A 15,580-nucleotide genomic window follows, 5' to 3' on the forward strand; every position below is an offset into this window, starting at 1 on the left:
GCCTGGATCTTGTGCCCGGGGTTCCTGCACCTGTTGCTATGCAACAGGGACGCCTGGATCTGTGGCTCTCGTACCTTTTACTATACCTCTCTGTAATCCGGACTTTTTGATAAACCGGCACCACGCCGGTCCCGTCAGTGCAGAATAAAAAATAATTTCCTGTATTTAGAAACGATAGTGCTTTCAAAGGCAAACCTCCCCCTCTGATTGTATCATAGCGTCTATGTTCATGAATAGAGTTTGAGATGCTCGTTGCTTTCCCAGAAATTCAGAATGCAGTTGTGCGCAACCCAAGATTCCAGGATCGGGATTGAGATCCGGATCATTATCAACTTTCATAGGATAAAAAACTGTGTCCACTAAAACTTGTCGGTGTGGTAGAGAAACAGGCACACCATAGCCAACACGGTGGATCCAATTGTATTTAATTTCACTGCAACTGCTTTTAAAGAGATAGAGATAGAGATATTTCCACACACGTTCAGCTGGTGTCTTACAGACCTCACAGATTCTCATCAAACTGAGTGACCACCGCAAGTTGGTCAGTCCTTCCATTCCACAGTAACAGTGCAACCACTAAAGAAGACCATTGTCACCACCATCAACAAGTGTATTGCTACATCCACAGGTAGTAGCACCCTCAGTAAACACACCCTTCAAACCGCAACAGTGTGTAAAACCAGTAAGAGGAGCCAACAATCGAACACCAATCACTAAAAGTTGTGACACAGGTTAGCACAGCCATTTAAAAAAAAAAAAAAGCAAACCAAGCACTAGGGTTTATTTCTGGAGGGATAGAATTGAAAAGTAGGGAAGTTATGCTAAACCTGTATTGAACCTTGGTTAGACCGCACTTGGAGTACTGCGTACAGTTCTGGTCGCCATATTATAAAAATGATATAGAGGCACTGGAGAGGATGCAGAGAAGATTTACAAGGATGATACCAGAAATGTGAGGGTATACATATCAGGAAAGGATGAACAGGCTGGGCCTCCTTTCTCGAAAATTATGAAAGGTTTTGATAGTGGATACAGAGAGAGTGTTTCCACTTGTGGAGAAGAGCATAACTAGAGGCCATCAATATAAGATAGTCACCAAGAAATCAAATGGGGAATTCAGAAGAAACTTCTTCTCCCAGAGTGGAGAGAATGTGGAACTCGCTACCACAGGGAGTGGCTGAGGCGAATAGTATAGATGCATTTAAGGGGAGGCTAGACAAGCATATGAGGGAGAAGGGAATAGAGGGTTACACTGATAGTTAGATGAGGAAAGACGGGAGGAGTCTCGAGTGGAGCATAAACACCGGCATGGACTGGTTGGGCCGAATGGCCTGTTTCTGTGCTGTATATCCAATGTAGATTTGTAGCTGTTCATTTTGCACCTGTGAAACAGCTCCTGAACTCTTGTGTGTCCAGAGAGTCATTAAGACGAGAAGAAGAGTTTAGTAGAGATTAGTACAGCCACTCTAACAGCAAGCTCAACCTCTACAGGGGTTGGTACTAGTGACTGGATATTGGTCCCAAATTTCCTTTGGGCCAGTTTCTAGTGGTTGGTAGGCCACAGGTGCAAGACTAAAGGGATTGAGAACAGGGGGCAGGAGCAACCTCTTTACACAGAGTTGTGAGGCTGTGGAATTCACTTCCAGGGTTTGGGGTTGAGGCGGAAACTGTCTACATTCAAGATTAAATTGGACAGCTGGAGGAAAGGAAAGGGGTTGAAGGGATATGGGATCAGGACGGGTAAATGTGATTGGAACTATTTACTCATGTGGAGGGTAAACGTTGACATGAACCGGTTGGGCTAAATGGCCTGTTTCCGTGTTGTAACTTCTACTTATTCCTATGACATTTCCATTGTAGGTTTCCTTAGATGGGCTTTTGCCTCTTGTAGTAGATTTCCTTAATGGCTCAGTATTGTAACCATACAAAGAGTGTGGGGAAAAATCAGGCCATTTGGCCCATCAATACCGACCCTATCCATTAGCCTTGTGCCCCCACCCTCCCCAGAGAGAGTAATTGTCTGTTACTGTCTGTCAATCTGTTCGTATTAAACAATTGATGGCAGGGGGTGAATACAAGCGTCTGGTGTGTTATTGTGTGACTCTTCTGTCCATAGGAGGCTCCATATCCAATATGTACGCTATGAATGTGGCCAGGTACAAGCTCTTCCCTGAAATCAAAAAACAAGGCCTATGGGATGTGCCGAGACTTGCAATCTTTACCTCCGAAGAGGTGAGTTCTTTAGCAGGGATTGTCTCTCAGCCTGAGCTGCTTCAGTGGACCTTTTTTAATAAGGAATTACTTTAAGAATATAATAACTAGGAGTCGGCCATTTGGCCCTTCAAGCCTGCTCCGCCATTCAGTAAGATCATGGCTGATCTTCTACCTCCTCTCCACTTTCCTGCACTATCCCCATATCCCTTGATTCCCTTAATATCCAAAAATCTATCGATCTCAGCCGTGAATATACTCAACGACTGAGCCTCCACAGCCCTCTGGGGTAGAGAATTCCAAAGATTCACAACCCTCTGAGTGAAGAAATTTCTCCTCCTCTCAGTCCTAAATGGCCGACCCCTTATTCTGAGACTGTGACCCCTGGTTCTAGATTCCCCAGCCAGGGGAAACATCCTCCCTGCATCTACCCTGTCAAGCCCTATAAGAATTTTGTATGTTTCAATGAGATCACACCTCATTCTTCTAAACTCCAGAGAATATAGGCCTAGTCTACTCTACTCAATCTCTCCTCATAGGACAATCCCCCCATCCCAGGAACCAGTCTGGTGAACCTTCGTTGCACTCCCTCTATGGCAAGTATATCCTTCCTTAGGTAAGGAGACCAGAACTGTACACAATACTCCAGGTGTGGTCTCACCAGGGCCCTATGTAATTGCAGTAAGACATCTTTACTCTTATACTCAAATCCTCTTGTAATAAAGGCCAACATCACAAACGACTAACATTCACCGCCCACAATGGCCTCCACGACACCCTAGACTGCATCCACCTTGCTTCCATGTCGTATTCTGCACTTCTCCAACCTTCATGTTAGCTTCTCGAATCACGATTCTGTCCACTTCCTTCTCCAGTCCTCCTGCCCTCCTTTTTATCTCCTCTCTGCCCTTCAATCTGGTCATGAAATTCTTGGTTTTTTTTTCAAATTGCTCAAAGACAGGCTTTTTTTTTACCATGCTGCTCAGACTTTGATGTCTCTACCTTTCGACCTGCTCCAATAATCAACATTCTTGGTGTCTCTATCTCCTTTGATCTCCAATGTTATGCTTGCATCTCCTCCATTTGTAAAGCTGCCTCAAAGAAGTTTAGTTTCCCCTTCACAGCTCTTCGCTCTCTGTATAAAGCCCTAAGTCTGTCCAGGACTTGAATCCTGCTCCCACCGCTGGAAGGTCTCCTCTTGCTACTCACTCTTGGGCAGAATAAAAAGGGAAAAAGCTTGCTCCCCGAGGGGAGGGATGATCTCTCACTCAACCTCTCTCTCGCAACCTTTCTTGTTTTTATTTTCGTGATGCTAATCTGATCAGTGCTCTGTTATCTGTTCGAACCTTGGTTAGACCACACTTGGTGTACTCTGGTCTCCATATTACGAAAAGGATCGAGAGACACTGGAGAAGGTGAAAAAAAGATTGACGAGAATGATGCCAGAACTGAGGGGTTCTAACTATCCAGAATGACTGAACAGACTGGGGCTCTTTTCTCTAGAAGGATGATCTAATAGAGATCTTTAAAATTATGAAGGGGTTTGATAGGGTAGATGACGAAGATGTTGCCATTTGTGGGGAGTCCAAAACTGGGGGTCAAAGATATAATATACTCACTAATAAATCCAGTAAGGAACTCAGGAGAAACCTCTTTACCCAGAGAGTGGTTGGAATGTAAAGCTTGTGAGCACATGGAGTAGTTGAAGTGAATAGCAGAGTGCCTTTAAGGTGACGCTAGAAAGTACATGAGGGAGAAAGGAATAGAAGGATATGATGGGGTAAGGTGGGAGGAGGCTTGTATCGAACATAAACACCGGCACAGACCAGTTGGGCCAACTGGCCTGTTTTTATGCTGTAAATACTATGAAACCTCTACACCTCCTTAAAACCCACCTCTTTGACCAAGTTACCCCTCCTAATGTCTCCTTCTTGGGCTTGGTGTCCATTTTTGTCTGACTACACTCCTGTGATGCGCCTTGGGACATTTTTCTACATTAAAGGCGTGATATAAATACAAGTTGTTGAAAAATGCAATGGGGTTACAAGCCTGCCATTACTTCAGCTGCAGGAAGATCCAACATTCCAGCACTGGCGCAGTGTACAATTGGGGCAACAATTAGGGGCTTGCCATTATTTCTTGCAGGCTATTGTGGAAAGTTGTTGGTCTGCCTGTTAAATCTGTTTTTAAAATTGCTAATTTGGCTGTCACTGTGCCGTAGAGGAACACTTTCTCCCCCCTCCTTCCAATGCTTGCTGTCAATCTTGCCTTTCCCTGCCCCACATGCCACCTCGTTCTCTTCTCTCCCCTCCTCCACACTGTGCAGTGACTTTCAATCCCGTTACAGTAGCAGCTGGCAGGGATGGAACTGGGCCCAAGAGTCCGGGAAGGGCAGCTGGAGAATGGGAATGAAGCAATGCCATTTCCCTATGTAAACATCAGTCCCACTCCCCCGCTCTTTCCCCGTATCCCTGCAATTTTTTTCTCCAATTCCCTTTTGAAAGCTACTATTGAATCTGTATCCACCACACTATCGGGCAGTGCATTCCAAATCCTAACCACTCGTGTAGAAAAAGTTTTTCCTCATGTTGCCTCTGGTTCTTTTGCCAATCCCCTTAAATCTGTGCCCTCTGGTTCTCGACCCTTCTGCCATTGGAAACGGTTTCTCTCTACCTAACCCTTCATGATTTTAAACACCACTATCAAATCTCCTCTTAGTCTTCTCTGCTCTAAGGAGAACAACCCCAGCTTCTCCAGTCTACCCACAGAACTGAAGTCCCTCATCCCTGGTACCATTCTAGTAAATCCCTTCTGCACCCTCTCCAAGGCCTTGACATCCTTCCTAAAGTGCGATGCCCAGATTTGGACACAATCCTCCAGCTGGGGCCAAACTAGTGTTTTTTTTACAGGTTTAGCATAACTTCCTGGCTTTTGTACTCTATGGGCTGGATTTTGTCAATGGGAAGCTTTTGGAGGCGGGACTGTTGCTTGCCGGCTTTCAATCCCGCCTCCATCAGCTTCTGGCCAACCAGTGGGATTTTCCCCTGATTGACCTTGTTGAGCCCGCTCAGCAGGCCAATTAGGGGGAAGTCACTGACGTGCTATCAGTCAAGATTTTTTGAAAGAAGAAATGTCAGTGTTTGACAGGCCTGTGAAGCTGTCAAACACTGACATTCTGTGTAGTTTGATGAGGCCTTGTGTTCAGGACTCATTAAACCTTTCAACTTTGCAGAAATCACCTGGTTGTTGGTTCGGAAGATCCAACAGCTAGTCTGTGAAATCTACAATGGAGATGTCGGGACTCCGGCTCCACAGCGGCTGTAGGCAGAAACAAAGGTAAGTGAACATTTTCTAACACTTTACACTCACCTTACATACTTACCACTCCACACTTGCACCCATCACTCACCTCTACATTGCACTTTCAGACCCCGCAGACCTCCTACTCGCCTCCTACACCCTGGCAGGGTTCCCCAAGGTCAGGAAGCCTGCACTTCGGATGGAAAAATGGGGCTAATCCTATTTTCTGCCTGTTAACAGGCAGTTACTGTAATAGGATTTAATCCCTTTCCCGCCTCAGACGGGACCCGGGGCAGGACGGCTTCCTGCCTCCTGGCAAGAGGGCACAGAGGCAGGATGGGGGCGGGTTTGCCACCCGCCCCCAAGTTCTGCAACTTTTCTGGCAGTCCTGCCCCCATACCTGCCTCCTCGGGGCTGACAAACTCCAGTCCTCTGCCTCGATTTATAAAGCCCAGGATCCCATTTGCTTTATTAACTGCTTTGTTAACCTGTCCTGCCACCTTCAAGGATTTGTGCACAAACACCCCCAGGTCTCTCTCTCTCTCCTTTGGTGCAGGGGTTTAAAACCGGACCACTTAGCTTGTATTGTCTCTCCTCGTTCTTCCTAACAAAATGTATCACCTCACACTTTTCTGCATTGAATTTCATCTGCCATATGTCTGCCCATTCCACCAGTCTGTCTATGTCCTCTTGAAGTCTATTACTAACTTCTTCACTGTTTATTACACCTCCAAGTCCAAAACAGTAATAGTCCTAGTACTGAACCTTGGGGAACACCACTGTATACCTCCCTGCAGTCTTAAAAACAACCATTTACCACAACACTCTGTTTTCTGTCCCTTAGCCCATTTTGTATCCATGCTGTTACTGCCCCTTTTATTCCATGGGCTTCAATTTTGCTAACGAGCCTAATATGTGGTACTTTATTGAATGCCTTTTGAAAGTCCATGTACACATCAACTCCACTGCCCTCATCCACCCTCTCTGTTACCTCAAGTTAGTCAAACATGATTTGCCTATAACACATCCATGCTGGCTCTCCTTTATTAGTCCATGCTTGTCCAAGTAGCTGTTGATTTTTCTCCCAGATTATTATTTCTAAAAGCTTCCCCACCACTGACGTTAAACCTGTAGTTGCCATGTTTAACCTCCCCTTTTTTGAACAAGGGTGTAACATTTGCAATCCTCTGGCACCACCCCTGTATCCAAGGAGGAATGGAAGATGGTGGCCAGAGCCTCTGCAATTTCCACCCTTACTTCCCTCCAACCTAGGATGCATCACATCCGGACCAGGTGACTTATCCACTTTAAGTACTGCCAGCCTTTCTAGTACCTCCTCTTTATCTATTTTTATCTCACCCAGTATTCTGGCAACCTCCTTGTTTACCATAGCTTTGGCAAAGTCCTCTTCCTTGGTAAACATTGATGCAAACTACCCATTTAATACCTCAGCCATGCCTTCTCCATTTTGGTCCCTAATCGGCCCCACCGCTCCTCTGACAGCCCTTTTTCTGTTGCTATGCCTATAGAAGACCTTTATATACCAACATGCTGGACACTAAAATAACTAACTGCATTCTTTCCTTCTCCACAGTGTCATTACTCTGTGGCGAAAGGAGCTGCCTTCCAGGGTCTGGGCACAGACAATGTGTATGTGGTAAAAGCAGATGAAAGGTGAGTCCCAAGTGTGCTAGCACCATGCAGTGTTACTGGCTGGTGTGGTGTTGGGGTCGAAGTACCTGTGTTAAGAACATAAGCCAGGAACATAAGAATTAGGAGCAGGAGTCGGCCATACAGCCCCTCGAGCCTGCTCCGCCATTCAATAAGGTCATGGCTGATCTTCAATCTCAACTTCACTTTCCCGGCCACTCCCCATACCCCTTGATCTATCTATCCCAAATCTATCTATCTCAGCCTTGAATATACTCTGACTGAGCAATCCACAGCCCTCTGGGATAGAGAATTCCAAAGATTCACAACCCTCTGAGTGAAGAAATTCCTCCTCATCTCAGTCTTAAATGGCCGACTCCTTTTCCTGAGATTATGTCCCCCCCGAGTTCTAGACTCTCCAGCCAGGGGAAACAACCTCTCAGCATCTACCCTGTCAATCCCCCTCAGAATCTTGTACATTTCAATGAGATCACCTCTCATTCTTCTAAACTCCACAGTATAGGCCCATTCTACACAACCTCTCCTCATAGGACAGCCCTCTCATCCCAGGAATCAATCTAGTGAACCTTCGTTGCACCGCCTCCAAGGCAAGTCTATCCTTCCTTAGATAAGGAGACCAAAACTCTGCACAGTACCCCAGGTGTGGTCTCACCAAGGCCCTGTACAATTGTAGCAAGACTTCCTTACTCTTGACCTTTATTACAAGGGGGCTGGAGTACAACATGTCATTTGTCTTCCTAATTGCTTGCTGTACCTGCATGCTAACTTTCTGTGTTTCCTGTACGAGGACACCTAAATCTCTCTGAACACCAACATTTGAAAGTTTTTCACCGTTTAAATTTTTTTCTGTTTTTCTATTCTTCCTACCAAAGTGAATAACCTCACATTTCCCTACATTATACTCCATCTGCCACCTTCCTGCCCACTCATTTAGTCTGTCTATATCCCTTTGCAGACTCTGTGTTCTCTCCTCACCGCTTACTGTCCCACCTAGCTTTTTATCATCAGCAAACTTGGATACATTACACTTGGTCCCTTCATCTAGGTCATTAATATAGATTGTAAATAGCTGAGTCCCCAACACTGGGGCACCCCACTAGTTACAGCCTGCCAACCGGAAAATGACCTGTTTATAATCTTTTATGTGGCACCTTATCGAATGCCTTTTGGAAATCCAAATATACTACATCCACTGGTTCCCCTTTATCTACCCTGCTAGTTACATCCTCAAAAAGCTCCAATAAATTTGTCAAACACGATTTCCCTTTCATAAAACCATGTTGATTCTGCCTAATCATGTTATAGAAACATAGAAGATAGGAGCAGGAGTAGGCCATTCGGCCCCTCGAGCCTGCTCCGCCATTCAATGAGATCATGGCTGATCATCCAAATTCAGTACCCTGTCCCTGCCTTCTCCCCATATCCCTCGATCCCTTTAGCCGTAAGAAATATATCCAACTCCTTCTTGAATATATTTAATGAATTGGCCTCTACTGCCTTCTGTGGTAGAGAATTCCACAGGTTCACCACTCTCTGGGTGAAGAAATTCCTCCTAATTTCTGTCCTAAATGGCTTACCCCTTATCCTTAGACTGTGACCCCTGGTTCTGGACTCCCCGGCCATCGGGAACATCCTTCCTGCATCTAGTCTGTCTAGTCCTGTTAGAATTTTCTAGGTTTCGATGAGATCCCCTCTCAATCTTCTAAACTCCAGTGAGTATAAGCCCAATCGACACAATCTCTCCTCATACGTCATTCCTGCCATCCCAGGGATCAGTCTGTTATGATTTTCTAAATGCCCTGTTACCACTTCCTTAACAATGGATTCCAGCATTTTCCTGACAACTGATGTCAGGCTAACTGGCCTGTAGTTCCCTGTTTTCTCTCTTCCCTCCTTTCTTGAATAGTTGGGTTACATTTGCTACTTTCCAATCTGCGGGGACCGTTCCGGAATCTAGGGAATTTCCCCAACAGGAGGAACTGAAAGTATTCCAAAGTTTCAAACCTCCCACTTCACATGTTCTTCTTCTCCATCTCCATCACTGTGTTGAACACATTTGTGTAGCACCTTTTAATGTAGTAAAAAGTCCCAAGGTATTTAACAGGAGCGTAATCACACTGAGCCAAAGAAGGAGATATTCGGACAAGTGACTTGAAGCTTGGTCAAAGAGAAACCATCTCCTTCTCTCATTCAGTTTTTTCCCCCTCAGGATCTCCAGCAAAAGAGCTTCCCACCTCTCTCTGTCTTCACCGCGCCGCAGTACTGCAGGCCTTCCTCCCCTTATTAAAGGGGAGGGGCCTGGTGCAGCGCGTCCCGATGCCCAGCTGGGCCACCAGGGATCAGGAGTGCCGGCAAAAGAGCCCGGCACTGAGTGCCGGATTCACTGAGCAGCCGGCACCCCACGGGGGGGGCTTCACGGGCGCCGGGGACAGCAACGGGCGCAGGTGCTGGCAGGCGGCCAGCAACAAAAATGGCCGCCCACCACCTCCCCTTTAACTAGCACCGGCACGGCCGCAGGTAGGGCCCCCCTGACCCCAGCGGATGTGGCGTCCGGCGGTAAGTCGGGGGCGGGGGCGGGGAAGGAGGGAGGGAGGGCCATGCAATGTTACAGCCAGGGCGCTGCGCACGGCGATGACATAATTGCCAGCAGCGCGGCATTAACCTTCTGCTGAATTTCGCGGGAGGTGTTAGCGGTGCCCAGGCGCTAGTTGACTTGCGCCTAACGAGAGGCGCAAATCAACCGAATTTAGCCCCCTTGTTCAAAATAGCCCTGTGCCACACACTCTGCCACACACTGACAACTACTGTGCTAATAATGACCCTGCCATTTACAAATTAAAGCACTTTGGGACATCCTGTGGTCATTGAAGGTGCAATATAAAAGTCCTGGTCTCCATATTATAAAATGGATATAGAAGCACTGGAGAAGGTGCAAAAAAAAAAAAAAAAAAATGTTACCAGGACTGAGAGGTATAAGATTGAACAGGCTGGGACTCTTTTCTCAAACAGAAGACTGAGTTGTGACCTGATCGAAGTCTTTAAGATTATGAAAGGGTTTGATAGGGTAAACGTAGAGAAGATGTTTCCACTTGTGGGGGTGACCAGAACTAGGGGCCATCAATATACGATAGTCACTAATAAATCCAAGAGGGAATTCAGGGGAAACTTCTTTACCCAGAGAGCGGTGAGAATGTGGAACTCGCTCCCACAGGGAGTGGTTGAGGTGAATAGCAGAGATACATTTAAGGGGAAGCTTAGACTGGAATGGGTTAGATGAAGAGGGGTGGGAGGAGGCTTCTGTGGAGTGTAAATGCCGGCATGGACCAGTTGGGCCAAATGGCCTGTTTCTGTGCTGTACACTCTATGTAACTCCTTTCCTCTCTTCCTTCCTTCCTGCCCTGGGTAAGCATGTCCTGAGAACCATCTGATCCAAAGAGGAGGTTTTGAAGTGGGGAGGGGGGCGTGGGGGGGGGGCGCGGGGCGGGGTGATGGTAGAGTTTGGCAGAATGAGGCTTTCTGGAATCTCTCTGTATTTTGAGGTGAAAGCCAGGAGAATGCCATCATAATTGTCCTGGGCCCCGATGGTCTGAATGTGCCACCATGGTCCCAACTCCGTTTCCTCAACAGACCCATCCGCAGCCCCTGCTCCACCACCTGCCCCCTTGCAGTAGTGCTTTCCCCATCAGCCAGTTCCTGCCGTTACATTCTGCTTTACAGCAATTACCGCACCATTCGTGATTTTTGTTGGCTTGTGCAACCATTATAATGGATACAAATTTCCATAAACAAATTACTTCATAAAACACTAAATTAAAAAATGGTTCAAGAATTTATAATTGAATTTTGATGAAAATAAAGTTGAGCTTTGTTGACTGAAAGGAAGACAACACTACAGCTGCTGCTGATCACAGGCGTGTTGATCTGAGGTCTTGACTGAGCACTTCATTTTTAAAAACTAAATGTTAATACCAGCCTGAAATAAGTCTCTTGAAAATCCAATCTCCTAGTTTGTTTGCTTTTTCCAAAATTAATACTTTTTCTAAAACTCTCAAATCCTCACTGGCTGAGGTAACACCGCTCTCTACTCTCCAAATCCTGCTGCTGCACATTGCGGTCTGCGGGGGTGGGGGGGGTGCTGCAGGGAGGGCTGCGGTTCTCTCCGAGGTGCTTGGAAACTTTGTGCAACTTTTCTGACGGAAACATTTCCAGTTGAAGCCCGGAGTTTTGAGACCGGCCAAGGCCTTGAAGTAAATACTTTAACTGATAGCACAAAAACATTCAGTCGGTAAAATGAATCATGATAGATATTGTGAAATATAGAGGGGGAAAAATGCGGTTGGTTTGCGCCTCCTGTTAGCGCCCTAAGAGCAAAGCAACTAGCGCCCGGGCGCAGCGATGTTTGCACCACTCACGAAATTAACGACATTTTGAGGCGGCGCTAAACACTGCTGCCACGATCTCCTGCGCCCGCAGATAGTGATGTCAGTCGAGCGTGTTGCGCCCCGGACTGTATATTGAGCGGCGCCCCCTGCCTTTCTGCCTGCCACTAGCAACGACAGGTTGAGGGGAGCGTTTTGCAGTCGGGAAGGGACTGGGGGAGCGTTATTTAAAGGCGACCGCTTCCTGCCTTTTTTTGTCGGTGACATTTTTGCGAGACAGAGACAGAGACTTCTGGAGATATTCAACGCTGTGTTGAGGAGTTTTGGGTACTGAGCAGCACTTCGCAGGTTCATTGTGATTTGACCTTGCATCGATTTAGAAGAGCCTATGGGGGCTGCACTCTGAGCTCCTTCCCTGGGCGCCTCCATTGTTCTTTCCAACAGATTTGTGTTGTGTCGGTACCTTTCTACCTAGACACAATTTAGGACTCAGAACTCAGAGATTCAAACATGAAGTGCTTTATTGGAAGGAAAGGAAGTTCTGGAAAGTTCCGAACAAAGAGAGCTAAACTTAACCGAGAACACCCAACCATTTATCTCCTGTGACAGCGCCACCACAGGTGGGAGGAGAACACACAATACATAACATTTCCTCCCCTCTTAAATGGAAGGTCCACATTATTCCTCAACAGGTAAGTTACTTTCAATGCACTCAACTAACCAAGGGTAGAGGTAGACTGCCTCAAACCCTGACTTTACCCTGGGGTTTATTCTGCCCCAGTCTTGTGGGTAAGTCGCTAAGCCTACAGATCCAAGTGTCTTGGAGGCCGCCGCTCCCTGACAGGATACCGGCGGTCATCGCTGGCTTCCACAGCAGTAGGCATTGACACAGGCCTGGATGGAGAAGGTGCCTGTGTCAGTTGAAAGTCAGGAGTTTGCACAGGTGGAACAGTCTCTTTGACTTCCTGTGTTGGAGAAGAGCACTGTGGCAAGGGATGCTGGTTTGCGGTATCATCCGGAAACAGTTCAGGCCAACCAGCCGTTGGAGCCTCTGTGGCTGTCTCTGCTCCTAGCAACAGTTGATCTGTGTGTCTTCTCCAGACGACATCCTCCGCAGTCTCAACCATGTAAGACACAGGGCCCGTCTGCGCGATCACCGTAGCAGGAACCCATTTCGGTCCAGTGTTGTAGTTTCGAGCTAGGACCTGCTCTCCCGGATGAAACCGTCTCTCCTTGGCTCTTTTCTCTCTCTTTTCAACTTGAGCTTGTTGTTGACGATGGACAACCTGCTCTGCCCTTGGAGGTTTGAGTAAGTCAAAACTTGTCCGCAACTGCCTCTTCTTCATGAGCGAAGCGGGGGAAGTTTTGGTTGTGGCATGCGGCTTGTTCCTGTAGGACAACAGGAAGCTGTTCAGACGTTGGTGGATTGAGCCCTGACCTTGCGATGCCTTCAAGGCGTGCTTCAAAGTTTGCACGAACCTTTCTGCCTGGCCGTTAGTAGAGGGATGATGGGGCGCAGACCTGATGTGTTGGACTCCATTCATATGCAGGAAGGTTGCAAACTCCTGTGATACAAATTGTGGACCGTTGTCACTTACGAGTCCGGTGAGCCATAACGGCTGAACATCTCACAAGTTTCTCAATTGTTTTCTCTGCCGTGGTAGACCTCATCACAGCGATCTCCGGCCACTTGCTACGAGCATCTACAACCACCATAAACATCTTCTCTTTGAAAGGACCGGCGAAGTCCACATGTACTCGCTGCCACACTTCTGCAGGCCAATCCCAGGGGTGAAGGGTTGCCAGCTGTGGAACATTCCCCATGACCCTTTGACATGGGGAACATGTTTTGGCTTTCTCCTCAATATTCCCATCGAGACCTGGCCACCAGAAGTAGCTTCTTGCCATTTCCTTCATCCGAACCATCCCACTGTGGCCTGTATGAAGTTGTTGCAGTATAGGTTCCCTCAGAGGTGGCGGAATGATGACACGGCGTCCCCAAAGAAGACAACCTGCCTGGACGGAGAGCTCATTTCTTTTTGAAACGTAAGGTTTCAAACTAGGAGAATCTCCTATAGCTTTCCCTCGAATGACATCGTCCATTACCTCAGACAGGACTGGATCATTGCGGGTGTACCTTCGCACCTGAACTGCAGTGACAGGTGCTCCTTCCACTTGTCTAAAGTAGAAGATGTCTATCTGACGAGGCTCTGGGGGAGTAACAGGCAAGGGTAGCCTCGAGAGACCGTCTGCGTTGCCGTGCAAGTCTGATTTGCGATATTTGATGTCGTATGTGTCCTGACAACAGTAAAGCCCACCTTTGCATCCTGCTTGCAGCGAGAGACGGAATTCCGGTGTGGGGCCCGAAAATTGAAGTCAATGGACGGTGGTCCGTCAGGAGTGTGAACCTTCTCCCAAACAGGTACTGCTGAAATTTTCGAATTCCAAAAACGATTCCCAAGGCCTCGCGCTCGATCTGCGCATAGTTACTCTCGGCCTTGTTCAAGGTGCGTGATGCGAAGGCGATAGGTTTCTCTTCACCCGAAGGCATGATGTGGGATATGACTTCTCCCACACCATATGGTGATGCATCACATGCTAGCTGCATGGGTAGCTTTGGGTCAAAGTGTGTCAGGACCTCCGATTTCAGCAATGCTTTCTTTGCTTGGGCGAAAGCTTTGTTGCACAGTTCAGTCCATTTCCATGTTTTGCCTTGACATAGCAACTGATGTAACGGCTTCAGCAATGTTGCTAAGTCTGGAATAAACTTCCCATAGTAGTTAAGTAGCCCCAGAAATGAACGTAACTGGCTCATATTCTGGGGTGCTGGGGCCTCCACGATCGCCTTGACCTTTGACTGCGCCTTATGCAGGCCAGTAGCGTCGATCACATGCCCCAGGTACTCAACTGAAGACTGAAAGAATTCACATTTGTCTTTACGAACTCTGAGTCCGTACTCTTTCAGTCGTTGTAGTGTCGCATCCAAGTTCAGAAGATGATCCTCATTTGTCCCAGTGACAAGGATGTCATCCAGGTAGCACTGGACTCCTGGCAGTCCACTCAAATCTGATCCATTGCCCTTTTGGAATAGAGCAGGGGCCGACGTAATTCCAAATGGAAGGTGGCAGTACCTGTATAGCCCCTTGTGTGTCACAATTGTCAGCAACTCCTTTGATTTGTCATCGACATGCATTTGTAGATAAGCCTGGCATAAGTCTATTTTGCTGAACTTTTGCCCTCCGGCCAGGCCCGTAAAAAGATCCTCAATGAGGGGAAGAGGGTACTGTTCCGCAGACAGCACCGGGTTAATAGTCACTTTAAAATCCCCGCAGATTCGAACAGATCCATCCTTTTTCAGGACAGGAACAATGGGTGTGGCCCATTTGCTCACGCTCACAGGCTCCAGGACTCCATTCTCGACTAAGGCCTCCAAGTTAGCCTCAACTTTTGGCCTAATTGCATAGGGTACAGGTCGGGCTTTGTGAAACTTTGGCTTGCTGTCGGGTTTAATGTCCAGTCTCATGCTGATCTTTTTCATGCTCCCAAGTTCCCCATTGAAGAGTTCTGCATGTTTGTTTAACACTGCAGTCAGACCTGACTCCCCTTTTGACATCATGCGGACTGCAGGCCAGTCCAGCGTGATTTTTCTCTAGCCACGCACGTCCCAGTAGCGATGGGTAATTTCCCTTTACCACATATAGTGGCAGTTTTGCAGTCTGTCAGTTCAATTTAACTGTCACCTCAATGGCGCCTCTCATGGCCACAGGTTCGCCGGTATACGTCTTTAGCACAATGTTTGTTGGCTGAAGGGTAAGATGCTTTAGCATTTTGTTGTAGACAGTGTCTGAAACAAGGGACACAGCCGCGCTTGTGTCCACCTCCATCCGCACTGATTGTCCCTCCACCAGTGGTGACACCCAGTAGCCATTTGAACCACCTGCAACCGTCAGTATGTCCACCTCTTCCTCCTCAGAGGTGTCGCTCCCCTCTGTTTTGCTTGTTCCATCATACTGCACTGA

The 15,580-nt window shown here is 47.3% G+C and overlaps 2 protein-coding genes across 3 annotated transcripts in view; both read left to right on the forward strand.

Moving 5' to 3' along the window:
• LOC147096970 (uncharacterized) overlaps nucleotides 1–15,580 on the forward strand; it is a 1,290,222-nt gene that overhangs the window by 232,305 nt on the left and 1,042,337 nt on the right. The window lies entirely within an intron of this gene.
• The window catches only part of csad (cysteine sulfinic acid decarboxylase), a 114,318-nt gene that overhangs the window by 43,999 nt on the left and 54,739 nt on the right, over nucleotides 1–15,580 (forward strand). Inside the window, exons 6-7 of the mRNA XM_085972669.1 lie at nucleotides 2,117–2,232; nucleotides 7,106–7,185. Of these exons, the coding sequence (XP_085828795.1) occupies nucleotides 2,117–2,232; nucleotides 7,106–7,185 (196 nt within the window). The remainder of the gene's footprint in view (nucleotides 1–2,116; nucleotides 2,233–7,105; nucleotides 7,186–15,580) is intronic.

Source organism: Somniosus microcephalus, chromosome 33 (assembly GCF_052327205.1).
Source record: "Somniosus microcephalus isolate GS21.2 chromosome 33, FLI_Smic_1.0, whole genome shotgun sequence".
Classification (NCBI taxonomy): Eukaryota; Metazoa; Chordata; class Chondrichthyes; order Squaliformes; family Somniosidae; genus Somniosus; species Somniosus microcephalus.